Genomic DNA, 14,530 nt, shown 5'->3' on the forward strand with positions numbered 1-14,530 from the left:
TCTCCGCGTGGCCCTTTGCGGTCGTCGTCGTTAGGGGGAGGAGAGTTGCTCGTGGGATGAAGGGAGGGAAGGAAAGGAGGGCGGGGACACCGCGAGAGTCCACCGCCGCCCCACTCTGCCTGCGGGCCGACACAGTCTGGGCACCCAGGTTTCTATTGAGCTGCTCTCCTCAGCTCTCCCACCGCTCTGCCTGGATCTCAGGGGCGGCGCCGCATCGGGGCCCGCCCCGCGGTCCTACCGGCCCCGCGCTCGTTCGCGCCCAGAGCCGGCCGGAGCCTGGGCCGACCGGGCCATGTCCGCTGATCCTGAGCTCATTGAACTGCGGGAACTGGCACTGGTGCGGCGCGCCCGACCGGGTCGCACCCGGCTGGAGCGTGCCAACGCGCTGCGCATCGCGCCTGGCACAGCGCGCAACCCGGCAAGGCAGCCGGTCCCGGGCCGAGGTCACCGCTTCCAGCCTGCGGGGCCCACCACGCACACGTGGTGCGACCTCTGCGGCGACTTCATCTGGGGCGTCGTGCGCAAGGGCCTGCAGTGCGCGCGTGAGTAGCGGCCCCACGCGCTGGCGAGAGAGAAATGGGTGGTCAAGGGGCAGCACCGTCGCTGCAGTTCAAGTTGTGTGTGTGTGGGGGGGGGGAGGGTCGGTGGGGACAGTCCCTGAGGACCAGGTCCGTCACATTTGCCCCATTTGGGAAGAGTGTAGGCACATGTTTTATATCCTGCGGGCCCCCCCCCCTCCCCGTGTCTGGGGCACAACTGGGTAGAGGCAGTTGTCTGTAAATAATAAGGTGCTGATTTCAAGTTTCTTATCTTTGAAATGCCTTGGCCCTTCTTGAGAAAGGCTTTGTGCCTACCAGTCTCTGAGTCTATATTCCCAGTTCTGCCCCTTCCCAAGGGTTCACTCATCAATGTCCCCTTCCAGAATCCCTGGGGTGAAGGGAATTTTTGCATCTATGGGAGGGGGCTTGGGAAAAGTTAGAACCTTGGACCGGCCACCTGCAAGCAGGAATTTTGATGATAGCAATTACCTATCACAGACCCAGTCAATTAGGTGCTAAACCATGAGACCCAGACACCCACACACCAGCAGTCCTTCTGCCCTCCTGGTAATCAGCAGCAAGCAGAAGTTGCTCTCCCACTGGCTATCTGCCAGCTAAAATCATTTGGGATGCTTGTACAGCCCTCCAAATCCCTATGCCTGGCCCCTACCTCAGACCTGTTTAATCAATCACTGGGAGTTTATCAGGGATTTTTAAAAACATCTTTCTAATGTGCAGCCTGGGTTGAGAATCACTGCTCTGGCCCATTTAAGAATTTAGGGAAGGTGTCCCAGGCCTGTCTGTGTGTGCATGGAGACCCTCTCATCCAGTACAGGACTCTGTCCTGAATTCAGCTGGGAGACACCGGAGATGTGGCAGAATACAGGCATGAATAAGGGCTGGGACACTGCAGTGTTCACCAGCAGGAATAAAGTGGCCATGGAGATGAAAAACAGGACAATTTGGGTGTGTGTCAGAGGCAGAAACGGGGGAGGAATAAAGGACGAATTTGGCTTTGGGTTTTTGTTGTTTTGTTTGCCTCAAACAACTGGGAGAATAGTAGCAACTTTAGCTGAGAGGAGGAACTCTGGTGAGGGTAGGGTGAAGTGGAAAAGTGAGTTCAATTTTGGCCATGTTGAATTGAAATGTCTATTAGACATCGAAGTGAAGATACTGACACATAAGAGTTGATCTGAGAGGGAGGCCACTGATGGAAGCCTTGGATCTGGAGTGAGTGTACACAGAGCAGAGAAGTGATCAAGACTGAGCCTCTGTGACACTGCCTGCCATTAGATCTGGGAATTGAGACAGAACCAAAAGAGCTGACCAGGAGCTGCAGGGAAGTAGGAGGGAAAACCGGGGTCATGGGGGCCTATGGGAACCAAGGGGAGAAGCATCAGATTTTGAGGAGGTGAGGATAGAGAAGGGACCACCGGATTCGGCTTTGAGCCTGTTGCTGAGGGCAGTTTCCTGGAGGGAGGGGCAAGCCCTACTGGAATGGGTAGAGGAGAATGAAGGCAAAAAATTACAGTGCATGTAGATCAGTGTTGATAAGTTTTAGTGTGAGGGGAGTCGAGACAGATGACTAGAGGGGGCCGTGAATTAAAACTATTTTCCCCTTCAAGGGCGCAGGGAGGGGGCTGACAATGCGGAAGGGGGACGTTCTGCGCCAGGCGCTAGAGCAGGCCTGGATTCCCTAACAGCCCGATGCCTTCCTGCCCGTTTCCGGACGCCGGGGACCAACAGTAGAATCTGTGTGGCAGTGGGCGGTAACGGGGCCTGAAATGGCCGGTCATGCAGAGCCCGGAGGTCAACGGCCTTCACCCCGGGGCTTCTCTTCCGTCCCCGGGACGCATCGCTAGGCTGGCGCTCCTCCGCCTCACGGCCAGGCCTCTCTGCAGATTGCAAGTTCACCTGCCACTACCGTTGCCGCGCGCTCGTCTGCCTCGACTGCTGCGGGCCCCGGGACCTGGGCTGGGAACCGGCGCTGGAGCGGGACACCAACGTGGTAAGTGCGGGGCCGACGGCGAACGGGCGAGGCAGGGACGCGTAGAGTAGCGGGCCGCATTGCAATGCTTTGGTCCTCCGGCGTTACGCGCAATGAGCGTTCTAACAGCAGATTTTCCCGCGGCGGAGAGTGGCTAACTCTGCGCGCGCGGGCTCGAAGGGGTGCCGGGGGTGCCGCCTTCGTGCGGACTGCCACAATCGCCCAGTCTCTGCGCCCGCGCAACTTCCGCACCTTTCCGCATCCGGTCCTGCAGCCACGCTGGTGCACATGCGCACACGCTCCGACGTGGTCCCCAGGGGAGGTGGGGCCTGCGGGTGGAGCTGAGTTGAGCTGCCTGGGCGCTGAGATCATTCCCGGAGGCGATGCGCGTGTGGCCCCGCCCCTCGAAGTTCCTCCTCCAATGAGACCAGAGCTGGACTCTGCGGGCTGTTTCAGTGTTAACGGTCGTGGTGTGGACACTGGCCCCAGCGCACGCGCACACGGAGAACCGCGCCCGCGCACGCGCGCCTGGGGCGGTGGTTGTAGGCTACCGGCGCACCGGGATCTGGAAGTTGGAGGGCGGGCGGGCGCGGCGATGGGCGAGGCGGACGCGGGGACGCCGTCTTTCGAGATGACCTGGAGCAGCACAACAAGCAGTGGCTACTGCAGCCAAGAAGACTCGGACTCGGAGCTCGAGCAGTACTTTACGGCGCGTACCTCGTTGGTACGCCGGCCGCGCCGCGACCAGGTGCGGGCCGGGGGTTGTGGGCGGCGGGCCAGGGGCAGTCGCTGGGACCCGCCCCTGCCCGGTAACTTTCCATGTGGAGAGTTTGTGGGCAGCCCCGCGCTCCCTTCAGCGTGGATCACGGGCCAGCCCCCAGCGAATCCGCGGAACCATGTGTCGGGCTCTCTCAGGACGTCGGTACTGCGTGCCGTGGCCTTGCTCTGTCTGTTACAGACAGGTTGAACCAGGGGGAGGCAGCTGCGAGGCTTGGGGTAGACCAGGGACAGGCATCATCCACCTATGACTAAAGCCAACTACGCAATCTGGACTAGCACCTCGATTTCCGCGTTGGGGCGCTCCCACCCGCTCTGAGAGACTAAGAGGAGGAAGTGCAGGGGGAGGAGTCCTCGCCGGGAATTGAGAAGTGATTTTAGAAGAGAGGAGAGGAAGATCCGCGCTCCTCCATAGGGACTCCTGGTTGGAGCCAGCTGAGTCCCGGCTTCTTGCAGGTCCTTGCCTGTTATCAGCTGCTCGAGTATGGAAGATTCTGATCCCTACTCGGGAGTGGGTCTGGAGAAGGGGGATTTGGGAATGGATAGGAAGGAGGCTTGTAAGCATCCAGGAGCACTTTCTCCACGAGAGGTCGGGAAGGCTACATTGTACAATACCTGAGAGGGGGGTCAAGAGAGATGAGGGTTACTAATCCAGGACTGTAAGGCTTGGTGCTCGAGCAGCTATGCTTCCCTGAGTGTCCTGGGTGTCTCCACTGTCAGCGACCTCTGTACTCGACACCATGAGTGTGACGGCCAGACTCAGATAGTAACCTCTGGAGCTTGTACACTTCACGGGAGTACCCAGGCCAGAACAACAGGAAAGAGGGATGGTCAGTATATCTGGCAGCAGTGGGGCAGAATTCCTTACACGAGCCAAGAAAAGGGAGTTGTGGGTGTTTCTTTAGATGAAAATTTTATACCTCAAAAGCTCAGCCCACAGTTTGGGTGCAAGGTTTGAGTGTGGATCCCTGAGACTGTCTCTGCCACTCAAGCCTGAGCCATTTTCCACTGTGGAAAGGTGAGAAGACCACAAGACACTCACCAATTGAAAAGGAGGCTGGGGTATCCCGAGTTGTAAATAAATGAAACCATCAGTTACTGTGGACAGTGGCAGAGTGGAGAGTAAGTTGCTATGGTGCAGGAGACAGGAAATTCCACGGTCCTGCTGTGCATCCCTCTGGGATGGCTGTTGGAATCCTCTTCCAGTGGGCAGCTTTGGAAACAGAAAAAGAAACTCCTCTTCTAGAACCCTGGCAGGACAGTGCAGTGCCTCCAGTCCAAGTTCCTTGTTTCCTGAGTAAAGATACCAAGGGAGGGAGGTTTACCTGGAAAAGAAAAGGGGCAGGAACTAAGGTCACTGCATCCTGGATTATCCCGGAAGGGAAGAGGAAGAAACAAGTTTTCTCATTCCCAGGCTGGAGCTCAGAACCATTACATGGAAGGGGAATAAGTTAGTGCCATTCCTGTGCCCACCCTGTTCTGTAAACAATTCTCCTTCTTGTCCTTGCACTAGAGTCTGTTCAGCTTGCTTCCTGGCCCTGGCATTCCTCCCACCCTGGCACTCCTTCTCATTGGGGTGCCCCTCCTGTCCCAAGCCCTGTCCTTCCTTGAGCCTGAACAAACTGCTACCCTTGATTCCCAGCCTCCAGCACTCATTTTACCTCCCAGAAACTCCATTGTCCAGAGTCCACGCCATTTGAACTTAATAGTCTTCTGGGGTTTCCCACTGTCCCCAACAAGGTTTCTGCTAGTTTTCACTTCTCAACGCTCTCCATCCAGGAGACCTTTGGAAACGTGGGAAAGCAAATAGGCTTCACTTCCCACCCCTCCCCCAGTACCTTTTTCCTGTGGTGTGTCAGCCTTAGTCTTCAGCAGCACGTACTTGCTGACTGTGGACTCTACCCTATGCCCTCTGTCTTCCCTATTTGTTCCCATCAGGTGGTTTAAGCTTAGGGGGCTTCTGAGCAGCAGTCAGGGAAAAACTTGGCTGTCCTGGGCTCAGAGCTTAGCACAAGGTTGTTCTACTGGAAACCTTCTGATGGGAATTCCCTTGGACAAGGCATTGGTCCACGGTGACCTCAGCTGTGTCTGTGACACTCCCATTCCAGCTAAGGCCTGTTTGACGTCAACAGGAAGTAAGGCTGATGCAATGGGACCAAAGGAGTTTGGTAGAAGAAAGTTAATTCGGAGCCCTGGCTGCCCTGGTCCATACTCCACCCTTCTAACAAGAATCCATTTCCTGGAGGGGGGGAGGGGGAGAGTGGTGGAGCTAACATCTTTGCATTGAACATCCAGACAGCAGGGAGGACGTGCAGAAGCCTACCTGCTTGGCTTGTGGGACAGGCTCTACCAGGAGGCTGCTTGTGCACCTCAGGCGGATTGGAACCTGGCCTGAAGCTACATTTTGTGCAGCTTGGGTCAAGACCAAACGACATGTCACAGTGGTTTCCTCACTATGTCTGAGACATGCATGGCTGGCCCCAAGTCCTCCACCTAGGGGTGTTAATGTGGTAGAGATTGCCCTTCCCCTCCTGCCCACGGGTGGCTGGGCCGCTGGTGTATACCAATCTTCATACCTCTCACCCTGTAGTGGGTGGTGGCCCTTTGCCAGGGTAGAGTGGCAAAGTGGGCGGCCTTCTCCAGGACACACCCTGACCCCACCTAACTAAAGTGCTGGTATCAGGCTGTGCAGTTGAGAGATAGTTTTACTGTAAACAAGAGTCCTTCCTCAGCATCCCCCATCTTTTCCTGGCCCCTGATCTTGTGCCTTCTGTTGCCTTGGTTTTAAGGTATTCTCAGGGCCTCACCTGGAGGAGGCCCCGTCAGGGGGCAGAGAGAAGCCAAATGATTCTGCCTTTGCCTCCGCTGTCTGTAGCATGCAGATCGAGGGGCAGTGATGAGTTTTCCTCATCAGGCCTCGAGCTTTCTTGTCAGTTTCCAAAGGCTGCCCCAGAGGCCGTTTTCAGAGTGGCCCACCAAGGGCTCACCTCTCTGCCCTTGACATGCCTGGCAGTGGGATGGGTTCCTTACGGGCCCTGTATCCATGCTGGCCCATCTTTCAGGACGAGGCTGTGGAGTGGGAGACCCCTGACCTTTCTCAGGCTGAGACTGAGCAGAAGATCAAGGAGTACAATGGCCAGGTCAACAGCAACCTCTTCATGAGCTTGGTGAGTTGACAGCCCAGGAAGGGGGTGGGGAGAGGTAGGAACCCAGTTGTGTGCCTGATGTCCAGAGGGTCACAGCTGAGGTATTCTTGGGGGGGCCCAAGCAGTGATGTATTCACACCCAGCCTAGCCCCAAGTGGACCAGCGGTACCCAAATCTATTCCCTCTCACCAGGAACCTAGTCATGGTTTGGTTTCTCTTTAGAACAAGGACGGCTCCTACACAGGCTTCATTAAGGTTCAGCTGAAGTTGGTGCGCCCTGTCTCAGTGCCCTCCAGCAAGAAGCCACCCAGCCTGCAGGACGCCCGGCGGGGCCCAGGGCGGGGCACAGCTGTGCGGCGCCGCACCTCCTTCTACCTGCCCAAGGACGCAGTCAAGCACCTCCACGTGTTGTCACGCACGCGGGCACGAGAGGTCATCGAGGCTTTGCTGCGCAAGTTCTTGGTGGTGGATGACCCGCGCAAGTTTGCGCTCTTTGAGCGAGCTGAGCGTCATGGCCAAGGTGGGCTTCCCACCCCACCCCACCGTGTGTCAGGGTATATATGTGTGCTCCTGTGTATGAAGGGGCTGGGCCTGACTAATCAAACACTCCCTTCCCCCTGCCTGGCCTGCAGTGTACCTCCGGAAGCTGTCAGATGATGAGCAACCCCTGCGGCTGCGGCTCCTTGCAGGGCCCAGTGAGAAGGCCCTAAGCTTTGTCCTGAAGGAGAATGACTCTGGGGAAGTGAATGTGAGTACACAGCCCTCCTTTGTTTCTTGGTTGTCACTGGGCAGGGCTGGTGGGTTGCAGCTACAGTAAGTCTCGGAGGAGGAATAGGGCTGGAGGATAAGCCCTGCGAAACCTCTGCAGGAGTGTGTGAGCCTTGTGGCTAAAGTGAAGGTTTCTTAGCCACTCGTGTCAAGGTCTAGGGCCTGTTCCAAGAAGCCCGGAAGTATCTTAGTGCTCTGCAACTTTCTGTTGTGGAAAGTTCTGAGGAGATGCAGGAGTCCATCTGATGGTATGGTGATCCCAGTTTAAATCAAAGCTACACAAGTGGGGCAGCCTGTTAGCTCATTTGGTTAGAGCGCGATGCTCTTAATAAGGTTGCTGGTTTGATCCCCACATGGGCCACTGTGAGCTGCGCCCTCCACAACTAGATGGAAACAACTACTTGACTTGGAACCGATGGGTGCTGAAAAAACACACTTAATTAAAGTTTTTTTTTTAAAAAAAAAAAGCTACACAAGTGGACCCATGGAGGGTCTCCTTCAGGCATTAGGACTTTTCACCTGGAAGTTTTCTGGCTCAAAGGTATTGGGTCTGTGGAGTAGGATTAGTCTCAGGGTATGGGCATGACCTGTCCACGGGTAACTGGGAACATCTGGTTTGGTTGCCTGTCCATGGGATAACTGCCCTACTTTGTAGGACCCATCTTCTATATAGACTTGGTGGGAATCCTAGCACAGACCAGTCAGGCAAGAACCTGACATTAGAAAGCCCCATCCTAGCTGTGTGACGACAATGCTCTGGTCGTCTCAGAGGAGGGCCTGCTAGCTTGACTATGCCTGCTGCAGCTAGTGTCACCCCTCTCCCCTGCAGTGGGATGCCTTCAGCATGCCTGAGCTACACAACTTCCTGCGCATCCTGCAGCGGGAGGAAGAGGAACACCTCCGCCAGATCCTGAAGAAGTACTCTTACTGCCGCCAGAAGATCCAGGAGGCGCTGCACGCCTGCCCCTTAGGATGACCTCTTGTACCCCTAGGTGGAAGGGAGAGAGTAGGCAGCGCCAAGGGCATGCTGTGTGAGTGTGACAGGGCCGTGTGGCCTGAGGAGTGAGTGTGCATGGAAGCCCTCTCTTGCTGGGGGAATGAGCCCAGAAAACAGTGAAGGAACTGGCTCCCTGTGTCCACCAGTGGGTGTAGCAGAGTATGGCTTCATGTTGTGGGTCATGGTGGGCCAGGGTTGCCCTGGGAAGCTGCTCTAGGCTTGCAGCAAGGGTAGAGCGACAGAAATTTCCTTAATTTTTGTCTCAGATACGAGAATCTTGGAGACCCTACCACCAGGGTCATGTTTACAGGGATGAGGGCCCTCCTCTTTGGGGAAAGGTTGTATGTTTTAGGTCTTCGATGGGGTATCAGGACAGCCTAATCAGAGCGAAGGATGGGTGTTCAAAATAAGGCAGGCATCAAGGAAGTGTCTAGGTTTCCCTCTGTGATGCCCTCTGACTCCACACACACCCTGGGGTCAGACAATGCTATCTCAAGGTACAGCAACAGTGCCTCAGTGCCTCCTTCAAGGAGGATGTCCCTGGGCCAGGGTCTGTGTGAGTGTCGGCATTGGCCCAGGTCCGTGCCTTGTTTGCCAGTCAAAGCCAAGGTCTTTACTGCGGGTATTTTTGATGGTGCGTGTGAATGTATGTAACATTTTGTGGTCTCAGCTGAATGCCTCCTGTGGGGACAGGGGTGGGGGTGACAATCATCATCAGGACCTGGGGCCTGAGAAAATTTGGCTGAATAAAGACTTAAGAAGCTCCCCGCTTTTGGACTGTTTTATTATGGGCCCTCCGCCCCAGTTGTGCCTTATGCCAGTAGCTGCCAAGGGTGATGAACAGGCTCACAGCACCTTTTCAAGGTCACCATGAGACCAGTGTGTGAAGGATGTGGGGTACAGACATGTACTCAGCCATCAGTCAGCACCCTGGGGCTCAGGTCTTGGTGTGGCCAAGAATATCAGCTGCAGCTAGAGCTTAGGGAAACCACACACCCTGCAAGCTGTGGAAGGCGCTTCACTAAATATTTGAGCTAACTAGACCAGACACTGCTCATGACACTAAAGGTACACCTGTTAATTCTTGCCATCATGAAGCATACCTTCTGGTGGGTTTGTGGAGGACCCTGAATTTGAAATTCTTCAGCCTTGAATGTAAGCTATATGAAATTTGGCCAAGTCCTTCATTTTCGTTAGGTTTGGCTTCCTCCCCACAGGCGACAATAGTGATCGAAAAAACGGTATGGGAATAGAATGAGGCCAGACGGGCACCGCGCAGCCTGGCCTGGGGCCAGGTCCTAAAGTGCTGGTTTGGGGGAACCTGGGTGGTTGGGCTGGCCCGCTGCACCTGACCTATGGGGGACGAGGACGTTGGAGCCGCCGCACATGCCCAGGAAGCCACTAGGACTAGCCACTGCTTTCCTAGGTGGGAGTTACCCCAGCTGGAGAGAGCGTGGCCTGCCGGGACCTGACGTCTCCCAGTGCGTGCCGGGATGCCTAGCGTCCGAGGTCAGCTATTGGTCCCACTCTGTGGACCGACGAGAGGAGCAGCCAATCAGAAGGAGTAGCATGCGGAGCGCACGGAAGCGGAAATGAAGTTTCCGTGGAGACAGCGGACCCTGCGGAAGACGGCGGCATCGGTACCTGCGAGCGGAGGCCCAGGCAGGGCATGGCGGCGCCGACGGCCCTGTGAGAACGAAGCGGCCGCGGGGTCCGCCATGCGCCGGCGTCCCTGACATGGGCGCCAGCGGCTCCAAAGCTCGGGGCCTGTGGCCCTTCGCCTCGGCGGCGGGGGGTGGCGGCCCGGAGGCGGCGGTCTCTGAGCAAGCTTTGGTGCGTCCGCGAGGCCGAGTCGTGCCCCCCTTCGTATTCACGCGCCGCGGGTAAGGGCGCGGGTTCCGCCCCGGGGAGGACAAGCGGGCGGCCAGGCATCCCACATGATGGGTAGCTCCCACCGCTGTATTCCCTGTACCCGAGCTAGGGTGACTCCCATATTTCGGGCCTTCATTGGAGCCAAGGGATGGGAAAAGCCGAGCAGTCGGTTCCTGGCGGCCTGGCTGCTGTTAAGGTGTCCCTAGGAGAAGAGTGGGCCTGTAGTTTGTCCCTGGGCAAGTAGCTTTACGCATGGCAAACCTAAGGGCCCCTTGAGACTTCAGGATCTCTTCCTTTCATCCCTTCAGCCCAGTCTGCAAGTTAAAGGCTCCTGGCCGCTCTCTTAATCTTGAGGGGAGAATGACCCTTTGTTTTGGCTGTTTCCGTCACCCACAGTGGTGAGGTTGGACCTCTGAGGGTAGGGACCAGGAAAGCAGGACTGGACCCTGGTGTTGGGGATGGGGCCCAGGAAAAAAAAGACCCTCACCCAGGTATGTTCTCCAGATCTGGAACACTGACTTCCCCTCTCTCCCCAGGGGTCCAGACAGGAGCACTAGATTGACCTGGCCCTGATCGTCCCCTGGGGACTGGCACTTAGGTGATGCTAAAGATTTGGCTGCAGATACTAGGGAGACCCAACAGTGGCAGTTTGGCTGCACCAGCCACCAGGGGGTGGATGTGAAGGATGCAACCGCTTTTTCTTCAGGCTCCCTCCTACCTCAGTCATGTGCTATCTCAGGCTTTGGTCCTGGGCCAGCAATGTCTTCTGGAGAGAGACCAACATGCTCAGGCCACCATCCTGCCCGCTCTAGAAGTCCTGGCCTGAAGTTGGAGTGGCTGTTCTTGCTGGACAGACCAGTCATGGGAACTGGCCTTGGCTGCCTGAAATAACCTCCGTTCTTGGGGTCTGAGAGAGTAGCACTGGCCACCACCCCACTCCTCACTTCCTCTAGTAGACCCCAGACCCTAAGCAAGAGATTCTGCAGGAATATTATCTTCCCTTTCTCCCACCAAGGTTGTTCCTCCCCATTTGGGGGGTGGGCACACTTCCCGGTGGTCTGTGGCATTTGCCATAACCAGGTATGAGGCTCCAGCCCAGCCTGTTCCCCTGTCCTTCTATACAGCTCCATGTTCTATGACGAGGATGGGGATCTGGCTCACGAATTCTATGAGGAGACAATCATCACCAAGAACGGGCAGAAGCGGGCCAAACTGAGGCGGGTGCATAAGAACCTGATTCCCCAGGTGAGGGGCTGGGCAGTGGTCTTAAAGCCTGTGTTGAGTGTGTGGAGGTAGACCCAGATGGGGTCTGCTGTCATTGTGGGAGGTCTTGGGGGAGGAGCTGGGAGGAACAGGAAGGCTTCCTGGAGTAGGGGCACTGAGATGGCCTTCACTAGCCTCTGTTTCCATGGCAGGGCATCGTGAAGCTGGATCCCCCCCGCATCCACGTGGATTTCCCTGTGATCCTCTATGAGGTGTGAGCCTGGGGGGTGGCAGGCATAAGCACCCCCTGTCTCAGCAAGAAACCCCCAGGCTCAAGGTGTGGCTTCCGTTGAACCTAGGCTGAAGCCACACCCTAAATAGACTCCATTGGCCCGGAATCTACAGCTGTAAGCGGGGAAGTTGGATGCTCTGCTTTGTTGGTTGGGTGCTGGTTTGTATGCTGACAAGTGGCTCGTGGCTGGCAAGGGCTAATAGCAGAGTTACCAGCCCACCTTCCCCAGCAGTCCCTACAAGGAGCATGGCAGGGCATATGCTGATGGGGAATGCCTGGTTCCTGTGCTCTTGCCTGACCTGCTTTCTTCAAGCTTGCCTAGGGCCCAGCCCTGCTAGAGGCTACAGCACTTTACAAGTAAGGTCTGCCTTCTTCCAGCCCCTGGGCTGTGGGAGCTGTATACAAGAAGTGGGAACTTCCTTTCCCTGACTTCCTTCACCCCTTCGTTGGAGCATTTCAGCCGTTTGCTACCTCGATTCCTCCTCTGTTGGGCAGAGGCTGGGGGCAACGCAAGCCTGATTCTTCCTGCCTACCTGCCCATGTATTCCCACCCCCAGATGGATGGACAGTTTGTTGGCTGTTAATGAGAGTGGGGACTGGTGTGGGAGGTTTCTCCGCCCACCCAGGACTGGGTTGATCCCACTGCAACTAGTTGTTGTCCCTTATTGTCACCCTCCCCCCCACCCCCCAGGTGAGAGGGCATAGGACGGGCTCAGGAAGGGCTACGGATGCTTGTGCCTATGGGCAGTTGCCCCAACCACCTACTCCATCTAGTCCCCCTTGCCTTTGCTCCAGCCCTCTCCCCCATTGGGAGGAGACCATCCGCCACCCTGTGGTGAGGGACAGCACCCTAGGGCTGGTGCCAATAGTTCTGAGGAGCCCACCACCCCTTCCCCTATAGTATGCCCATCCCTTCAGGATCAGTCAAGGGAAAGTACCCGTCCCTGGGTCAAGACAGAAAGGAGAGAACAACCATAAAGGAATACTTAAAATGTGAACGTTTGTAAATAGTCTAGTTCATGATGTTGGGGCAGAATCTGATTTCTACAAAGATGACTTTTTTTTTTTTAATTCCTTACTGTGCAAGCTCTGTGCTTCAAGAGTGGAAAATGGTATGGGGAGGGTGGCCCCCAATCTAGGAAGGCTGTTGTGTTATTTGTTCAGTTTCAATAAAATTATTTGTAGACCCTGCATACAAGAGTGTCATCCTCTGGGGCTGTAACACCCAGTGTCTAGACCGTCACCTGGGCTTAGGTAGGTGGGCTTAAGGCCTAAGACCGGTGGCTCCTCTTGGCCAGCAAAGCCCAGGGTAAGCCTGAGCCCAGCCTACAGCCATCCCAGCCGTAACCAGCAGGTGGCAGTGTACTCACATGTAGACCTCACCACAGGGTCCCTCAGGATGGAGGGCCACTCTTCTATTGTGTTCAATAGGTGGGGACCCCTAGGATTAAAAGGCCTTGGGATGCTTCAGTAGGGATTGGCCCCACCTGCCTAACCTGAGGTGAGAGTGTGACCTCAGAGAGGTCTGGAACAGCTGTCCCCCCAGCAGTGCTGCTGACCACACATGAGGTCACAGCCTGAACCCTACAAACCTCCAAGGCCCAGCCTTACGTGGATAGCAGCCAAATGGGTGCCACCACATCCTTGGTCTACTGCCAGGTTCAGCCGTCCAAACCCACCTGCTTCCTCCTAGGGCAACCTGTGGACACCACGAGGAAGCATGGTTTTGGGGCTTCCGTTCTAGCAGGCAAAGTTCAGTCACCCAGTACGTCCTCTGTTCCCTCCCACCAGTCTTCTCACCTGTAGCCTGCCCCTATGGACATCTGGCCTGTACTTCTCAGAGCCGGCTATGAGGCTGCTTCTCTGCTAGGCCCAGCCCTTGGTCGTCAGCCCAACTCCCCGTTAAGGAGGAGGGAGTTCAAGGACAGGCTTCTGGGTCTGGGGAGTTGGCCTGCCAGTCTTTTGGAGGTTTAAACTGGTGACGTCTGGAGCAGGATCACACTGTGCAGCCCGGACTTAACAGTTCTTTAGGCATCATTTTCCCAACAAGATGCCAAGCATAAAACCTCGTCATCTTCCTCTGTCTCGCCTACTGACTGCCCAGGGCCCGGGTTCTGCCATGCATCTCCCATCACTCCTGTCCAGTGTGGGGGAACTCCCTACGCTGGACCTGCCCCAGCTGACCCCAAAGCGGGAAACAATGGGGGTCAGGGCTTCCCCTGCTTCCCCACTCCCACTGGGCTGTGCTCACTTCCTTCCTGCTGGCTGCCTGAGGAAGTGACCCTGCCCTGGGACAGTCTGGCCTGGCCTTTGTTTCCCCAGGGGCCCCCTCCCTTGGAGCCAGTGTACATTGTGGAGCCAGCATGATGGTAGAGGGACACCACCCTCCCATGCCATGTCCTGGACTCCTTTTTCCTCAGGGGCAGACTCGAGTATGTACCCACTTTCGCCAGTCCCCCAATCTTACACAACAGCCTCTGTTAAGAGAGAGGCCCTGGGTGTCAGGTAGGTGGGCCAGGAGTGTAAGAAGGGGGTAGGCTCAGTGATTTGAGGATGTACCGATTTGTCCATACCTCTGGAGGGGTCTGCTGGAAGCCTGCTACAGCTTCCTTGGGGCCAGCCGCATTATGGGCACCCCTTCCCACAAGAATATACCTTTCCTCACCCATGCTGTAAGGAGCCCCCTACTCTAGTGTCTCAGTGAAATCCACCCTGGGATGTGCTCCAGCAGGAGAGCACCCTCCAGCCCCTGCCCCTCTTCCCAGCCCACAGTCACACACATTGTCCACTCACACTTGGGACACTTCCGCTTTCTGGAAAAAGATGGACTCAGCTCCTGGAATTTCTCCCAATTCCCCCCCCCCCCCACCCGCCCGCTGGTTCCCTTCATCACCTGCTTAGGGGGACCATCAGTCAATATCCCCCAAGTAGTCTAACTCCCCAAACCAT

The 14,530-nt window shown here is 56.3% G+C and overlaps 2 protein-coding genes across 5 annotated transcripts; both read left to right on the forward strand.

Annotated features, from left to right (window-relative positions):
- The first annotated feature begins 117 nt into the window (after window positions 1-117).
- RASSF1 (Ras association domain family member 1) lies at window positions 118-8,977 on the forward strand. Of its 3 annotated transcripts, XM_019723769.2 has the most exons (6): window positions 118-542; window positions 2,441-2,547; window positions 6,366-6,470; window positions 6,672-6,969; window positions 7,082-7,197; window positions 8,047-8,977. In XM_019723769.2, exons 1-6 carry the CDS (start codon window positions 293-295, stop codon window positions 8,191-8,193), a joined length of 1,023 nt encoding a protein of 340 aa, XP_019579328.2. In that variant the 5' UTR covers window positions 118-292; the 3' UTR covers window positions 8,194-8,977. The 3 variants fall into 3 exon arrangements, with proteins under 3 accessions (XP_019579328.2, XP_019579327.2, XP_074168389.1); XM_019723768.2 differs by lacking the exons at window positions 118-542; window positions 2,441-2,547 and adding an exon at window positions 2,574-3,274; XM_074312288.1 differs by lacking the exons at window positions 118-542; window positions 2,441-2,547 and adding an exon at window positions 6,069-6,092.
- An 829-nt stretch (window positions 8,978-9,806) lies between these two features.
- Window positions 9,807-12,779, forward strand: TUSC2 (tumor suppressor 2, mitochondrial calcium regulator). 2 transcript variants are annotated; one of them, XM_019723797.2, is made up of 4 exons: window positions 9,807-10,097; window positions 11,211-11,331; window positions 11,502-11,561; window positions 11,960-12,142. In XM_019723797.2, the coding sequence occupies exons 1-4, from the start codon at window positions 9,952-9,954 to the stop codon at window positions 12,008-12,010; spliced, it is 378 nt and encodes a 125-aa protein (XP_019579356.1). In that variant the 5' UTR covers window positions 9,807-9,951; the 3' UTR covers window positions 12,011-12,142. The 2 variants fall into 2 exon arrangements, with proteins under 2 accessions (XP_019579356.1, XP_019579357.1); XM_019723798.2 differs by having other exon boundaries at window positions 9,809-10,097; window positions 11,502-12,779.
- The last annotated feature ends 1,751 nt before the right edge of the window (window positions 12,780-14,530 follow it).

The sequence above is a fragment of the Rhinolophus sinicus genome, linkage group LG10 (assembly GCF_036562045.2).
Source record: "Rhinolophus sinicus isolate RSC01 linkage group LG10, ASM3656204v1, whole genome shotgun sequence".
NCBI lineage: Eukaryota > Metazoa > Chordata > Mammalia > Chiroptera > Rhinolophidae > Rhinolophus > Rhinolophus sinicus.

Excerpts from the sequence above, each read along its gene's own strand:
- RASSF1 (XM_019723768.2), top strand. The coding sequence starts at position 2,612 with ATGCTTTGGTCCTCCGGCGTTACGCGCAATGAGCGTTCTAACAGCAGA. Across the intron at positions 6,471-6,671 it reads GCAACCTCTTCATGAGCTTG|AACAAGGACGGCTCCTACAC; the intron begins GTGAGTTGACAG and ends GTTTCTCTTTAG. Across the intron at positions 7,198-8,046 it reads ATGACTCTGGGGAAGTGAAT|TGGGATGCCTTCAGCATGCC; the intron begins GTGAGTACACAG and ends TCTCCCCTGCAG.
- TUSC2 (XM_019723797.2), top strand. The coding sequence starts at position 9,952 with ATGGGCGCCAGCGGCTCCAAAGCTCGGGGCCTGTGGCCCTTCGCCTCG. Across the intron at positions 11,332-11,501 it reads ATAAGAACCTGATTCCCCAG|GGCATCGTGAAGCTGGATCC; the intron begins GTGAGGGGCTGG and ends TTTCCATGGCAG. Across the intron at positions 11,562-11,959 it reads TCCCTGTGATCCTCTATGAG|CCCCTGGGCTGTGGGAGCTG; the intron begins GTGTGAGCCTGG and ends GCCTTCTTCCAG.